This window comes from Microcebus murinus, chromosome 1 (assembly GCF_040939455.1).
Source record: "Microcebus murinus isolate Inina chromosome 1, M.murinus_Inina_mat1.0, whole genome shotgun sequence".
Lineage (NCBI taxonomy): Eukaryota > Metazoa > Chordata > Mammalia > Primates > Cheirogaleidae > Microcebus > Microcebus murinus.
The window spans coordinates 153695900-153713703 of NC_134104.1; the positions used below are offsets into that span (position 1 = coordinate 153695900).

At 37.0% G+C, this 17804-nt stretch overlaps 1 protein-coding gene across 32 annotated transcripts in view; it reads right to left on the bottom strand.

Annotated features, from left to right (window-relative positions):
• MAP4 (microtubule associated protein 4) overlaps window positions 1–17804 on the bottom strand; it is a 194608-nt gene that overhangs the window by 92559 nt on the left and 84245 nt on the right. For 24 of the 32 annotated variants that reach the window (XM_076007224.1, XM_076007209.1, XM_076007201.1 and 21 more), the window contains one exon: window positions 4088–4150. The exons of the other annotated variants lie outside the window; for them this stretch is intronic. In XM_076007224.1, coding sequence (XP_075863339.1) covers window positions 4088–4150 — 63 coding nt within the window. The remainder of the gene's footprint in view (window positions 1–4087; window positions 4151–17804) is intronic. 32 annotated transcript variants of the gene reach the window in all.

The following is a 17804-nucleotide window of genomic DNA, read 5'->3' on the forward strand; positions in this document are numbered from 1 at the left end:
CTCTAATTTTACCATCTCAAAAGTATTTTGTATCAGAGGATCTATAACAATATATGTCTAAAAATCCTCCTCAAAACATGGTGCCAGTTATTTCTTTTAATGTGAAATTATCAGTACCTTAGAAGTTATAAAAACCTGATAATCATTAAGAGGATAAAAAATTAAAAGTATTTCACATTTCAGATCTTCAACCAGAACTCTTCTAATATTTCAAAACATGGCCCATGATTTATATTCTATTTCTAAAAGTCCAATCAAAGGTTATCATTATAGAGGTTATAAGGTACATATCCCAAATAGCTCTAGATTTTATTTTAGCTTACTATAATGTATGGAAAAATGAGGATCAAGAATAAGAAAGTCCCATTGAAACAATCCTCAGAATGTGTTAATGGTAAAGGACTTTTGACTTCATGTGTGATCCACTAATGCGTGATCCACCAATCCCACTGGCATGCTGCATAAATAAAAAGACACCTCCAAAGTTCAAAGATACTAATCCTAAAAAGAGTTGAAGTTCAATTAGATAATCATTTCATCAGAAACCTGCTAAATTGGTTGTGGTTCTTAAATGTGTTACAATTTAGTTTCATTCTGGTGTTGTTAGAGAAAAAGTTAGTTTTTATCTGGGTCAATATCCCAATATTCTAATATAGGATTCAAAAGCATTATAACTCAGTTCCATGTTTTTAAACTTATCAATTCTTATTTGATAGTTCATGACCACATTCAAAAAGCAACTAGTTATAAAATTCTATACACAATAATAGGGTTGTCAAATTTTCAGAAGTATCTAAGCCTAAACAAATAGATCATAATTTCATAAAAAAAAACAATTTTGGCCCAACTTACAAATAACCAAGGATGATTTAATTTGGAGAAATAATTTTCAAGCCTTAATCAGAACTACTCTATATTCAAAAACTTATAATTAAAATAGCTGTCATTATTCAGATTTTAGTAAGGTACAGAAAAACACAGGGGTAGCTGAAAAGATTAACCTTCCCTAAAAGCAAGCTCACAGAGGGCAAAAGGAGGGAGAAGAAAAGGAAATTCACTGCAGTACTGGTGGCCTCAACCCCTTTATGAAAGCACAGGTTCTCATCTGGTGTTACAATATCCTCATTCATGTTGACTCAAAAATCAAATTAAAAAAGATCAACTAAAAATGTTTAAATTAAAAAAAAATATGAGATTGAATTAAATGATAAAATAAAAATTTAAAAGAGAACAAGAAATAAAAGACATTAGATGATGTTTATAAAAATACTAAAATCAAAAAGAATTCATCTTGCATTTTGTGCTCACAAAGGGAAATGAGGTTCCATCAAGCCCTGCAGAACACAAGAGGAAGCAGGTGGTTTGCTCAGGCATCAGGAGAAATAGGCCCCTCAGCTTCTTCTACATCGTGTCCAGGAAGGAAAAGCAAAGCTCTGCAAAATGCTGAAGGTTTTAGAAGTATAACGATGCTTAGGAAAGATCACTGGTCTGGTGTTGCAGCAGCCCCAGTGTTGAGAGACACGCTAGGCTTCTAGGAGGAGAAAAATAGAAAGGGAGGAAGAAGTAGGAAGGGGAAGGAAAGGGTGGAAAAGCACAGGTCATTAGTAAACAGCAAGTTCAACACAGCAAGATGCTCATAAACCCTTTATATGATATTAATGGAGCCGGTCTCTCTTAGGAATACAGATAATGTTCTGAGGGAAATAGAAATGGGAATTTTCAAAACGGTAGAGTTAGATGCTCCAGTTAGTGACGGCCAAATTATATGACCCCAAAACATGCAATCTTCACCCTCTCCTTATGCCTCCCTCCCCCAAAGAAACATGCACATTTTCAGTAAAGTACCTGCTTGAACACAGCTAAGAGGTCAAATTCAGAACCCAAACAACCTGAGTGTGCAAACTACATTCTACCTAAGGGTAGAGAGGTATTCAAGAGCAGCAAGACCCGCTCTCATAATGCCACTGGGCAGTTTATAATGAGCTCAGTTCTTTTTTGTCACCAGGGAACTAAAAGTCTTGAAACAGTAAGGGTCAGGCTGCGTATTTTTCCTCTTCTTTTTTTGCACTAGTAAGACTTGGAAGTGGGGAATAACTGCTACACAGACTACAGAGTTTGAGTCTCCTCTGGTCAGACTTGACATGCTGCTGGAGAAGAAACCTACTCTAGCTTTGGCAGATGTTTCCTCCCTAGATAAAATAGCATCTACTCTTTCTAAATTTTTTTTCTTTTGAGACTGAGTCTTACTCTGTTACCCTGGGTAGATTGCACAGTGGCGTCATCATAGCTCACTGCAACCTCAAACTCCTGGGCTCATCCAATCCTCTTGCCTCAGCCTCCCAAGTCCAAGGTAGGACTACAGGTGTGCACATCTGGCTAATTTTTCTATTTTTAGTAGAGACAGGGTCTCACTCTTTTTTCAAGCTGGCCTCGAACTCCTGAGCTAAAGCAATCTTCCTCTCCTGTCTTGGCCTCCCACAGTGCTAGGATTACAGATGTGGCCACTGTGCCTGGCCCAGCATCTACTGTTTCAACTGGGTATTCAAATCAATCCCTTCTAGCCTTTCCCTACATTGGCATTGTCTCCTGGTTAAAGAAACCTGAATTTACTCATTTTTAAAAAGTTCATGTTCTGGCTGGTCCAATGGTAGTGAGTTATCAAAAGTTATTATCATTACTGTCACTAAAGTTGGTATACAACCCCCCACTTCTCAATTTGACTGGCTAAAAAATAAATAAAAGTTCATGTTCAAGCTGCTGCCTCTCTAATCATAGGGACTTTGGCATAAATGTTTTCTTAAAACCAAATCACACAGATGACTTTGCTTTCAAAGCAGGAACAGAAACAGTCAATACTGCGTATGACTGAGATTACCAAAGAAATACAAAATGATAGTTCACAAAACATGAAGATAAGGTGGCACTTCTGGTTGTTTATAGCTTCTAAAGTAAAGAGTACCTAGTTTATGAATTGCTAATACCAATAGTAATGTCTCTGGGTAAACAAACATTCACAACAAATAGAACCTAGTCATCAATAAATCTGAGGTAGGAAGATACATACAGTATTTTCTCAGGTCACAGAATAGAGAATAAATCCTGGAATAACTGCTTATTGCTAACAGAAAGCTTTTTGGAAGCCTTAGACATTACGAAATCCTGTGGTAGTTTAAAGAAAAGGTTCTCACAGCTGAGGTGTGCATACAAGAGAAACACAGAAACAGTATGTGCCTAGTGCTTATCTCCACTGCAGTAACGTGAATCAAATTAATGTGCCCCAGTTAAGAGCACACTCCGGTGCAGAAAACAGCGTGCTTGATCATTAGAAGTAACTCATTTGGGTCAACAATATCAGCCTGATCACAACCACAAATTAAGTGCAGTTATTTATAAAATACAACACACAACTCCCACATTGGCTACCTAAGAAAAGATTTATATAGTGCATCCCTGTGGATTTCTGCTACTGCTGAGAATTTTGCTCACTACAAAGACACTGGGGCAGGGGGTTGGTGCTGTTATAAGGTGGGAACCCACAGGACTCAGTACTAACTGATAGAATATCAAAGTCCTAGTAATAGACCAGATGTTAAATTTAGTGACAAGTTTCACAAGCAACAGTTAAAGGAAAGATAAAGGAAAAACAGACCACGGGCAAAAGAGAAGGAAAGAACTTATAATTTGTTGCTCACAGGTTTCCTAATGTTGAGCTGTGGAAAGCAAACTAAGTGCAATGTGCATTCAGGGAAGACACCTGCCTTAAAGAGTCATAGTGGCCGAATGTCTCCCATGTAACATATTTTGATGATTATTCTGCATCTGTAAGAGCATTTTTAAGATTGATCCAGCTCTTGTGTGGTACAGCTCCAACAAATATTCAAGGAATGTTAAAGGAAGTTCATTCTTCTCTTTTCATTGTTAGAGAGTTTATGTGGCAGATGCCCTGGGTTTAAATATATCCAATAAGAGCAATACCATAAAAAATAAGTCATATGCTTCTACCAACAATCCTTCTCAAAAGAGCTTATCAAGATGTTTACTGTGACTGTTTCACCCACACATTTGGGAAATCTTGGGAACTACTTACCTGTAGTATCATTTCCTTCTATTCCATGATCACCATTGGCTAGTACTGTTGGTTTAGGAGTATCTGCAACAATCACAAAGAATTACCCATTGTGATAGATAGAAAAATGAAAAAAGATCCAAGTACTGTCTTACCAGTTAGAATTTTTGTCACTCTAAATAGTATTGGCTGAAAGCACTTAAAAAGTGCCTAAAATTAAAAGACTCAATAAAAGAAAACCCAGAAACAGAACAGAACTAAGTCAGTAATTCCAACTGTACCCAAGCTCTGTTAAGTACCACTTCTACAGGACAGCAATCCATAATAGCAAGTCTGTCTTTTAAAGCTGTAAATGGTCAAAGATTAACATTTAATTCAATAAAACCATCTTGAAACGACACAAGTTTAATATCAGTGATTCAAATCAAATGTTCCAAGGACACAGGGCCATTTAAAAAAACTCCCACACAGGAAAACCAGAACACATCACTACTCCTGGAGGGCATCAGCAACCCTTCTAGAAACAGGGGACTACTTCTTCTTTAGCTATTTGAATAGGGTGCAGTTATGTCTTATTCTCTAATGACTAAAGATATTGAGCATGTTTTCATGAGTTTATTTGCCATCCCTTTATCTTCTTTGGTGAAGTGAATGGTCAAATTTTCTGAATATTTTATAATTGAATTATTTGATTGTTTTAAGTTTCGAGTAGTTTTTATATATTCTAAATATCAGTACTTTATCAGATGAGTTTTGTGAACATTTTCTCCCAATCTTTAACTCGTACTGCATTTTCACTTTTGTAACTGTGTCTTTTGCAGAACAAAACTTTAAATTTTGATGAAGTCTAATTTATTCTCTTTTCTTCATGGATTGAGCTTTTGATGAGTATATAAGAAATCTTAGCCTAACTTAGGGTTATATGATTTTTTTCCCCATGTTTTCCTCTAGAAGTTTTATAATTTTCATAGTTAGGTTTCACATTAAGGTCCATAATACATCTGAAGCTAAATTTTTTATATGGTGTAAGATGTAAGTCTAGGTTTTATTTTTGTAGATGGATATTTAACGGTGCCAGCATGATTTGCTAAAAAGACTATCCTTAGTCTATTGAGTTGCCTCTGTATCTTTGTGAAAAATCAATTGACCATATTATGTGTGGGTCTATTTCGGGGCTCTCTATTCTGTTCCATTGCTCTATCCATTTTGTCAATATCACACTGTCTTGATTACCATATTTATATAGTGTAGTCTTTTTTTTTTTTAGGCAGAGTCTCACTCTCTTGCCTGGGCTAGAGTGCCATGGCATCAGTCTAGCTCTCAGCAACCTCAAACTCCTGGGCTCAAGCGATCCTTCTGTTTCACCCTAGCTGGGACTACAGGCATGTGCCACCAAGCCCGGCTAATCTTTTCTATATATTTTTACTTGGCCAATTAATTTCTTTTTATTTTTAGTAGAGATGGGGTCTCGCTCTTGCTCAGGCTGGTTTCGAACTCCTGACCTTGAGTGATCCGCCCGCCTCAGCTTCCCAGAGTGCTAGGATTATAGGCGTGAGCCACCGTGCCCGGCCTATGATGTCTCTTTTTTTTCTTTTCTTTTTACTCAGTGGCTGACAGTGTCAGTTCTATATGTTGATGTCTTGAAGTAAGGTAATATGAGTCCCCCAACTTGGGTCTTTTTCAAAATTGTTTTGCTTCTTTGTTTTTCCATATAAACTTCAGAATCAGTTATTAATTTATACAAAAAATCTTAATGGGATCTGATTTGCAATTGCACTGAATATACAGATCAATTTGGGGATGTACAACTTTGTCTGAAAGGTTCTGACTATATCTAACATTTCAGCAACCTGTCTACCTCTGCAGTCAGCCTACTGACCCAAGAGTTTCATATAAATCATTCTCAAGAATCTCACAGATAGCCGGGCGTGGTGGCTCACGCCTGTAATCCTAGCACTCTGGGAGGCCGAGGCAGGCGGATTGCTCGAGGTCAGGAGTTCGAAACCAGCCTGAGAAAGACCCCGTCTCTACTAAAAATAGAAAGAAATTAATTGACCAACTAAAAAATATATATACAAAAAATTAGCCGGGCATGGTGGTGCATGCCTGTAGTCCCAGCACTTGGGAGGCTGAGGCAGGAGGATCACTTGAGCCAGGAGATTGAAGTTGCTGTGAGCTAGGCTGACACCACGGCACTCACTCTAGCCTGGGCAACAAAGTCTGTCTCAACAACAAACTCTGTCTCAAAAAAAAAAAAAAGAATCTCACAGATGTATTTCTCATACGACAACAAATGAAAATCTAGAACATATGCTACTAAAATATAAAATGTAAGATTGTACTTTGGAAGAAACAAATGCTGTCCAACCCTTTGGTGTTCACAAATACAAGGCAGAAATCTTTCATACAAATTTCTCATTGAAAAGATCATTTATTCTGTTATCTCAGAGGAACAATCAAAGAGAACAACCTAAAAGAATAAGACAATTAAATGGAAGAGGCCGGGCATGGTGGCTCATGCCTGTAATCCTAGCACTCTGGGAGGCTGAGGCGGGAGGATCACTCAAGGTCAGGAATTCGAAACCAGCCTGAGCAAGAGTGAGACCCCATTTCTACTAAAAATAGAAATAAATTAGCTGAACAACTAAAAATACATAGAAAAAATTAGCCAGGCATAGTGGCACATGCCTGTAGTCCCAGCTACTCAAGAGGCTGAGGCAGAAGGATCACTTGAGCCCAGGAGTTTGAGGTTGCTGTGACCTAGGCTGATGTCACGGCACTCTAGCCCATGCAACACAGTGAGACTCTGTCTCAAAAAAAAAACACAAAAAAATTAAAAATTTAATGGAAGAAAAAAGGAAATAAAGAAGTGAAAGATAATAGACTTCTATTAAATACCCACCCACTATGTGACACACACACACACCTTGTTAAGTCCTTACATACTGTATTTTACTTATTCAGAGAGATGCCAAAATGCTCCATCCCACATTTGGCATAAATAAATTCCCTTTCACATTCACACAATAATCTTATAGGACTTATTCTTCCTAGCTCAAGAAAGAATGCATATTTTTAAAAACCAAATAAAAGTAAATGTGGGATGATAGCATTTTGAATACCCTCAAAAAACAAAAAAAAAGACCATCACCACATACATAAATATTCAGAAAAAGAAAAAAAAGAAAGAATATATACCAAACACCTTAATTACTAAGGAATGGAGTCCAGGTGGTGGGGGAAACTATTTTCCAAAGTCCTGTTATAACTGAGCACATTAAAGAATCTAAGAGTGGATAAAAATAGGAAACTGAGGCACACATGTTAGCCTCAACATACCACCACCAGTATTTAAAAACAGCAGAAAAGACTGTTTAAAAGAATAAAATAAAAAGGCCAGGCACAGTGGCTCATGCCTATAAATCCCAGTGTTTGAGGCCAAGAGTTTGAGACCAGCCTGGGCAACACAGCAAGACCACCCCCTACAAAAACTTTAAGGAAAAAAAATTAGCCAGGCATGGTAGCATTCGCCTGTAGTTCCAGCTACTGGGTATGCTTAGGCTTAGGCTGAGGCAGGAGGATCACTTGAGCCCAGGTGTTAGAGGCTGCAGTGAGCTATGATGACACCACTGCACTCCAGCTTGGGCATCAGAACGAGACCCTGTCTCAAAAATAAAAATAGATGTAAAAAAAAAAAGATAAAAATCAAGAAGGGTACCCTCCAGTGGACCAGAAATTATGAGTAATATCCAGGAAAATGAAAGCAAATAAAACTGCACTGAAGTGGAAACCATATCCCGGAGAAGGCAAAGGAAAGCAGGACTCCACTGAACTCTAAGCTTACAGGCAGCAGGGGTACTGGGTACTCCATTAGAAGCTGCCAGGCTGGTCCCCATGTTCCCCATGCTTTTCTTCCCACATCTCTACAGTAGTTAGCTTTGAGCCAACACCCGGATGGGAGTGGAGACTGGATGCTTTGGCACATAAGCAAGTCACTTTGCCAGGTGATTAGTGATACCCAGAGGAGTGGGGAGCCCTCATGCCCAGAGGGATTATCTACTGGTATTACCCACCTGGTGGCACTGTCACATACGAGTCAGAGGCAGGAGACAGAAAACAGTTATGCATCACAGGGTGTCTCAAACAGACAGTATTTCAAATAACTGAGGAAAACTACTACTCCCATAAGCCTCAAAGGCACCACATTCAAAGAGAATAAATACCATCCACGGAAACAATGTTGATATAGCAAATAGAAGACTTCTTTTTAAAAGAAATAATACATCATTTCCCTCAGAAAGAGAAGAGAAAATATCACACATCCATGGAACAAAAGCAAGCCCTAATGAGTGGTTTTTGTAAGTTAGCTGGTTTCTGATTCTTTATTTTCATCAAAATTGAAAGAGGCATAATGGAGCTGTTATCTGATACAAAACAGAATAATTTTTTATAATATTGTACCATGGTATTCTTAACACGTAAGTATTGAGAACAATGCCATAATAAAGCTTCTATTCTCACATACTTAGCTATGTGAATAGAATTTCTTGGTAATCATGCCTACAAAAATAATAGGAATAAAATTGCTAAATCCTATTTTATCCTGGCAATAAATGCTGATCCACAGACTCATGATCTAATTGACAGAAATAAAAGGCCCTATTATCTCATCAAGAAAAGCATTTCTAATCAAATTCAACTTTTATGGTTAGTAATAACTTGTCAAAAAATGTAATATATGTGACCAACTGTTTGCTGATAATTGTGATGATAAATTTCTTTTGGAGCAAGTTAATATTTAGAGACTTATTGTTATAGGAACTTTTAAAGCTAAAACAAGTTTACATACATAGTTGCAGAAACACAGTAACATAATGAAGAAAAAACTTTCAAGCACAAAAATATATTATATTAAGATAAAAGTCTGTCTGAGACATGGAATAAAAAGGATTTCAAGGACTCAAAAGAAGGATTTAAATTTCCAATGATAAAGAACAGGTTGTTTATATATTCTTAAAATAGATGATAGGAATAAAAATGCTATATATATTTAAAAGCATTTAGATACATTTTGAAGAGTAATGTAACTATTACTTTATATGGCAAAAGTAAAACATTCTACAAATTACATGTTTTACAACTAAACTTTTGCTAAAAAATTTTAGACGTCAACTTAATGTAGAAAGAGTACAACATTTTTCAGAACTCTCACATGGGTATATGTCTAAAAAGTTTCAAGACCACTACTTAGACCAACTTAAAAAGAATGATTGATATGTACACTGATAGAAATTTTTCTAAACTATAAAGTCAAAAGAGTAGTTAAAAAAAAAAAGTCCACATGGTTTGATCTCATTTGTATAAAACTAAAGCTACTAGACAGCCAGGTATGGGGGCCCACATCTGTAGTCCTGGCTATTCAGGAGGCTGAAGCAGGACGATTGCTTGAGCCCAGGAGTTCAAGGTTACATAGAATTATGATTGCACCACTGCATTCCAGACTGGGCAACACAGTGAGACTCTGTCTCTGAAGACAAACAAACTAAAGCCACTTCATTTCTGATTGTACATCTGGAACTGCACAGAACATAATCTTAAAAGATCTACCCCTCTTGAGGAAATAAAAATGATAAAAATAATGAGCAACCATTTGACATCTCTCTGTTCAAACTTCTAGCACTTCTCTCCTATTCATATTCTTAGCTGATGACCTTTAGAACAGAGAATCAATCTGACTCAATCAGAAGAGAACTTTTGCATAGTCCTACTACACATCTCCTAAGCCACCTTCATCTATGCCCTTATACCCTCCTACTATAAAAATAATAAAAATGATAAAATAATAAAAATGATAAAGTGAAAGTCAAGTGAGATTTTTCACTTATTTGATTTTTAATTTTTTAAAACAACTTTTTTATTTTAGAATAGTTTTAAATGTTAAAACATTGTGATGATAATACAGAGATTTTCATATAGCTCATAGGCAGTTTCCTCTATTAGTTGTATTTACATCATACATTAGTATGGCATGTTTGTCACAATTAACGAACAGTGTTGTTTATTAACTAAAGTCTAGAGTTTATTCAGATTTCTTTATGTAATATCCTTTTTCTGCTCCAGTAGTCCATCCAGGATACTATTAATACACTACATTTGGCCGGGCGCGGTGGCTCATGCCTGTAATCCTAGCACTCTGGGAGGCCGAGGCCGGTGGATCGCTCAAGGTCAAGAGTTCGTCAAGAGTTCGAGAGGAGCCTGAGCAAGAGTAAGACCCTGTCTCTACTAAAAATAGAAAGAAATTAATTGGCCAACTAATATATATATATATAGAAAAAATTAGCTGGGCATGGCGGCACATGCCTGTAGTCCCAGCTACTCGGGAGGCTGAGGCAGGTGGATCTCTTGAGCTCAGGAGTTTGAGGTTGCTGTGAGCTAAGCTGACGCCACAGCACTCTAGCCGGGGCAACAATAGTGAGACTCTGTCTTAAAAAAAAAAAAATACACTACATTTAGTTGAAATGTCTCTTTAAGCTACTCCGGTCTATAACAATTCTCAGACATTCCTTGTTTTTGATATCTTGACGGTTTTGATGAGCATTTGGAAGGTACTTTGTAGAATATATCCCTCAACTACAATTTGCCTGATTACATGATTGGACGGAGATTATGGATTTGGGGGAAGAAGCCCACAGAAGTAAAATGCCTGTCTCATCACATTATATCAATGGTGCATACTATCAACATGACTTAACTGATTGCCCGGCTAATCAAACTTTTTTCAGTTTTGGGTGGATTAGGCTGTGATAAAGTGTTTAAATTGTTCCACAGCAAAGTTACTCTTCCCTCCCCATCATACTACATTCTTCGGAAGGAAGTTGCTATGCACAGCCCACATTTGAGTGGGGAGTTTATGTGCCACCTTTTTGATAATACAAATTATATGTATAGATAACTTATCTATACATAAATTATTTGGAATTATTCTATACAGGAGATCTGTCTATTCTCTTTTTGTTTATTTGGTCATTTATTTATATCAGTATGGACTCATGGGTATTCATTTTATACTCTGGGTTTTAATCCAATATTACTTCATTTATTTTGTTGCTCAAACTATTCCAGTTTTGGCCACTGAGAGCTCTTTTAGTTGACTCCTGTGTCCCTTTGACATACCCCCATCATTGTGGATTTTGTAACATAATTATTTAATAGTGTTTTAAATTGATGATTTGTGCAATTAAAGGTAAATTTTTTTCACTGATGAGCATAAACAACAAGAGATTTAATGGAGAACAAAATGCATAATGGCAGTCTAATTTGCAGATACCTGTCCACTTTCTGCTTGCCATTTTTGACCTAAAGTGTATATAAGGGAATTTTTAATTTATAAAATGTGACTTTCATATAAGGTGCAGAACACATTCCAGGTGATTAAGAAAACAAAAGATTATTCAAAAGTTGTTTGCTTGAATGCTAAAACTAGTGAGTCAAAGTTGGATTAGTTACAGGATATGTACAATCTCAAAGTATCTCCTTGCAAGTTATTTATTCATTACAAGGGAAAAATAATTTTATAGCACAAAAAACTGGCAGACACTAATAAGCGATCAAAGTTATCATCAGCAATAATGTGTTTCCTGATGTAATGTACTAAGAAGGACACATCATATTTATATAATATTACTGCCAAAAATGCAAAACTTCAATCTAATTATGAGGAAATGCCAGGCAAACTCAAACTGAGAGAACCTCTGCAAAATAACTAGCCCCTGCCTTTGACAATAAGGGCTAAAAGAACAACAACAGCACAACAAAAATAACTAGCCATGCTGTGTTCAAAAATATCAAGGTCATAAAAGACGAAGACTGGAGAAACGGTTCCAAATAAAAAGAGACTGAAGAGACATGAAAATTAATGTGATTCCAGATTCAATTTTGGACAAGAACAAAAATTATAAAGAATGTTTTGAATCTGTTGGGACAACTGATGACATTGAAATAAGGTTTGTAGATTAGATAGGAGTACCTCATTCATGTTTAACTTTCTGATTTTTACTATCATATTTTAGTCATTTGTGAATATCTAGTTCTTAGGGTAAAGAGGCATGAGTTCTGCAATTTGCTCTTAAATGATCTGGGAGGGGGAAGGAGTAGCAAATGTGGCAAAATATTAACAATTGATAAACCCAAGGGTATATGGTAGTTCTTGGTTGTTCTTGCAATGTAAAGTTTAACAAAGTCATTTGCTTGCAGAATATTTTTAGTAAACAACGGTTTTCAATTCAGTTCACTAAAAGCACAAATTCCAGCATAAACATGGTAGCAAAGATGCAACCTACATTTGGAGAGAGAATATTGCTGTGTTTCACTGAGAGATCTTAACATAAAAATGCCTGCATCATTTCCAAGGTGAGAAATTTGGCTGTAAGAACCAAATACTCCAATCAATCCACATGAAGTCTGTGCAGAACAGACTTCACAGAACTTTTTACCTGAGGGGGAAAGGTTTGGGGGGAAAAAAGAAAAGAAAGAAGAAGGAGAACATGGAAGATAGTTGTTGGGTTAGGATGGGATTGTAGGTAGGATGTGGTTTATTTCTTTGGTATCTTTGCCCTAGCAGCTCTCAGAAAGAACGTGACAAATTAATCTCTTCTTAGGAGATCCCTGTTTTTCTTTTATACCAGGGTACAATTACTGGTAACTATACTTTTTGGTACTATTTTTCTTTTCTTTTAAAAAGGGAAACTGTTAAGAAATAGAGTGTATTTTCAAATCAAAGAAAGCAATTATTTTTACAAACATGTCACACTAATTTTTTATACACAGATATAAACTTTCTCCATGTAATAAAAACATTTGTACCCCCTTAATATTTTGAAATTTAAAAAATCAATAAACAAAAAATAAACATTCCCAAATATAATCATTATGACTATTAAGAGGGTTTAGGATTGACATTTATGTCTGCCTAAATAAATGCCTCCCACTTGGCACAATTGCTTGTTAGTCTGCACATTAACACAATCCAAAGCTGACCAAAATTATTTCAGTACAGTTTAACAACAAACAAACTATTTCAATTCACCTTAATAAGCAATGATTACACATCTAGCACATACCAAGAGCAGTGATCTCTCTTTAATACAGATTTGGCCATGTTTCCCAGTACCTCCAGAGTTCCCTATAGACTGTGAGACTCTGCATGACTTTAATCTTGATCTACTTTTCCATGGTTCTCTCCTGTCATGTGTCTCATTTGTCATTTTAACCTTTGATTTTTTAACACTGAGAAACTTTTGAGGTTGCTGGTAAACTTTGAACTATCCTGTGCCTCTCTGCTTATGCTTAATGTGTCATTCTTCATGAAATATAATAGTAAACAAAGAGTAGAATAGTAAGTGAGACATAAATAGCTTCATTATGACCTTACAAGTGCCATGAAAGAGGAAAGTAAGTTCAGGGAAGAAGCACTTACCAAGAGGAAGATGAAAAGAAAGAGGTGGGGGTGGGGCATGGGGGGAGCTTAGAAGAGATGGGGAGTAAAAGTCAGGAAGTCAGGGAATATTCTTGGAAGGTTACATCTAAACTCAACCTTAAAAGATTTAAGAATAGCACCTTTAGCAAAAGCTTTATATATAATAACATCAACCTCTAGACTTGTATGTATCTCCAGCCCACAACTCTCCTCTGAACTTCAGACTCTCATCTAGCTGCCTATTCATCTTCTCCACTTCGATGACTAGATTTGTCCTTGGCAATGTAAAGGTCTTGTGCCTTAGCAAGAGCAGTTCTGGTGGCATACAGTGTTAAAGTCTGATGAGAGTGACTTCAAGAGCAAATGGGAATACAATCCATGTTTGAAATTCTAAAAAAGAAAAAAAAAAAAGAGCAAATGGGAAGAAAGAAATTGGAGACATGTAGGGGATACATCTCTTTCAAAGGAGCAAAGTAAAAAGAAGTAGATGAGATGTATGTGGGAATAAGATAAGATTTTTTTAAATGATGGAAAATTTATGGTATGTTTGATGCTGATACATGACCCAGTTGAAAGAAAGAAACTGATGATGCAGGAGACAGAAGAGATAATTGCTACAGTAGTACCCTGTGAGTGGCAACATGAGCAGTTCACTCATAACAAGCATAGTAGAAGGGTATAAGGGCATAGATGAAGGTGGGTTAGGAGATGTGTGGTAGGACTATGCAAAAGTTCTCTTCTGACTGAGTCAAATTGATTCTTTGTTCTAAAGGTCATCAGCTGAGAATATGAATAGGAGAGAAGTGCTAGAAGTTTGAACAGAGAAATATAAAATGGTTGCTCAGGAAAGTGGAAGACCATAAATTCATGTGAATGTAGCAGAATTCCTCAAGTTCATGTTTTTTTATCAAAATAAGACTCTTTGAAGCTGGGTGTGGTGGCTCACGCCTGTAATCCTAGTACTCTGGGAAGCCAAGGCGGGTGGATCACTCAGAGTCCAGAGTTCGAAATCAGCCTGAGCAAGAGCAAGACCCCGTCTCTACTAAAAATAGAAAGGAATTAATTGGCCAACTAAAAATATATAGAAAAAATTAGTCAGGCATGGTGGTGAGTGCCTGTAGTCCCAGCTACTCAGGAGGCTGAGGCAGTAGGATTGCTTGAGCCCAGGAGTTTGAGGTTGCTGTGAGCTAGGCTGATGGCACTCTAGCCCGGGCAACAGAGTGAGACCCTGTCTCAAAAAAAAAAAAGAGGCCGGGCGCGGTGGCTCACGCCTGTAATCCTAGCACTCTGGGAAGCCGAGGCGGGCGGATTGCTCAAGGTCAGGAGTTCGAAACCAGCCTGAGCAAGAGCGAGACCCTGTCTCTACTAAAAATAGAAAGAAATTAATTGGCCAACTAATATATATATAGAAAAAACTAGCTGGGCATGGTGGCACATGCCTGTAGTCCCAGCTACTCGGGAGGCTGAAGCAGTAGGATCACTTGAACCCAGGAGTTTGAGGTTGCTGTGAGCTAGGCTGATGCCATGGCACTCATTCTAGCCTGGGCAAAGTGAGACACTGTCTCAAAAAAAAAAAAAAAAAAAGACTCTTTTATATTTCCTGAACATAATATTAATACATTTAATAGTTCTTCCTTTTGAATATTAAGTAAATCTTTAGTTTTTAAAAAAGTATCTATTATGAGATAGTAAATCAAGCAGAAAAGTATGTATTCATGAAAAAGGTATGGTTTCGCAGAAAGAACACAGGGTTTAAAAAAAAATCTGGTGTAATTCTGTGTTTATTAACTAAATGATCAAACGCAATCACTGTGCCATTTCTTTCTTTTTAAAATTTTTTTGTAGAGACAGGGCCTCACTATGTTGCTGGTCTCAAACTCCTGGGCTCAGGTGATCCTCCTGCCTTAGCCACCCAAAATGCCAGGTTAACAGGCATGAACTACTGTGCCCAGATAATCCTCTCATTTCTAAGCCCTAATAGCCTCACCTGGGAAGTGGGACTAAATGCAATAATATAGGAAAGAGTACTTTGTCAACTGTACAGTGCTAAATAACTTGTTATCCCTTTGTTACTAACTATAAACTGATTAACTATGGATTCATCAATCAAATATCCTTGTGAAAACACTAGTTTACTTTTGCCATATATAAAATTTTTGGTTAAATGACATTACCAGATCTAAGATTGTTCCAGTCATACTTGTGAGAGCTAAGACAGAAATAACAATTTGCTAGAATAAAATAAAATGAAAGCAAGAAAAGGAGGTTGGAAAGGAATAAAAGGCTACGGTTCTACAATACATATAAAAAATCTAAGCTCAGGAGAGAAGAATAAAGACAACATTACAACAAAAAAACAATTCAATTTTAGAGTAGGACGAAGGCTCATGTACTTCTCTGCCAGATAAGACTTGTTGGAACACTGCATATTGCTGAATAAGTCTTAATTCAAAAATTGCTATACTACTTTCTCTTAACGACTAATTTCCCCAGAAGACCCCCATGTTATACAATGAAAACTTTCTCAGCAAAACAAAAATAGCACTGAAAATAGCACACATGTCCTAAAAACTAATCACATTCTCTGAGACACAAGGATATTGAAATTTATATTATTTTTTAATTCCCTTTCCCCAGGAGATGTTAGATTCCCACAGCAGCCAAATCAACTTGGCAGAGAAGGAAAGTAGCAAGAAACTGATAGGGCATGTATGCTGTGAGGAAGAGATCCATATTGAGTCAGCCTGGGGCAAAATAGGAAGGATTAAGCAAGGTCTCAATGCAAAGGTGAACATGTCAGACCCATGAACATGTCAGACCCATGCCAACACTGCCCTCTCGTGGCCAATTAAGTTGGTTGCAATGCTCAGCAAAAGAAGGGCCCAGTCAGCCAAACAAAGAGAAAGTATGCAGTATTTAGTTATGATCCTTTCCAGAACTTACTTCCTTAGGCCCTTTCTCCTGGATTAATGTTTCTCAATTTTGGATATGCATCCAACTCCCCTGTGAGGACTTGTTAAAACAGATTGCTCGGCACCATCCTCAGAATTTCTGATTCCATGTAGGCCTAAGAATTGCATTTTGAACATGCATAAACACTGGTGGCCCAACGACCATACTTTGAGAACCATGTCATAGGTTAATTTCTTATTGTACAAATAGCCTCAAAGACCTCCAACAATGTTGGAGAGAAAGCATTCTCTCAGTTTCACTGGTAGAACTACTTAAGTGACATGGTCCACAAATGCACAAATTTGCCAACTATTTGTGTCTGAAGATCAACAATGTGCTAATAATGTTCATTTAAATGAACAAGAGTCACAGACAAGGCTGGACAAGGTGGCTCATGCCTGTAATCCTAGCACTTCGGGAGGCCAAGGTAGGAGGAACACTTGAGCTCAGGAATTTGAGACCAGCCTGAGCAAGAGCGAGACCAGTTTCTACTAAAAATAGAAAACATTAGCTGGGCATGGTGGTACATGCCTGTAATCCCAGCCTGTACTCCCAACTACTTGGGAGGCTGAGGCAGGAGGATCACTTGAGCCCAGCAGTTAGACGATGTTGTAGTGAGCTATGATGACACCTTTGCACTCTAGCCTTGGGTGACAGAGACTCACTCTTGAAGGGGAAAAAAAGAGAGAGAGTCACAGACTTATTTATTGCTTTGTTATTTACATCTAAGAGAAAGTTTCAGTCTTTTGTCTCTCTCACCTAGAAAATAGGATCGTACAGTGCCCATAATGAATAATCACTAATATAAGAAAAACAACACTTTGAAGGAAAATAAATCATATAGTACATACATTCTGAAAAAGTATTTGAGGATTGTTTCCCAAAGTGACAGGCATTTTAGAAGAAGTAGTTTGACACCAATTTTATTTCCAGGTATTGGATATTCAAATGGTTTATAGAGGCAATGCTAAGATACTTGCAGAAGCAAAACTAACCGGCGGTAAAAGGAGAAAGAGTATATTCACAGAAAAGACCTAAAAAGAATGACAAAGCAAAGAGCATCCCTAGCACCCATATTGTGACCTTGAAATAACATTTCACACTAAATATATATACATATATATCTTCTTGGAGAATTTGGTATTTTCAGGTTTGGGGCAAGAATTTTACTGAGAGGAAACAGCAACTTTCCTACTTTGTGTTAAATGGTATAAAGGCAGCCTTGCTTTCTTATTCCTCATTTTTAAGCTGAAGCCAATTAGGGTGAGTATAAAAGAATTAAAGGAAATAAAAATATCATTGTCCAAAGAG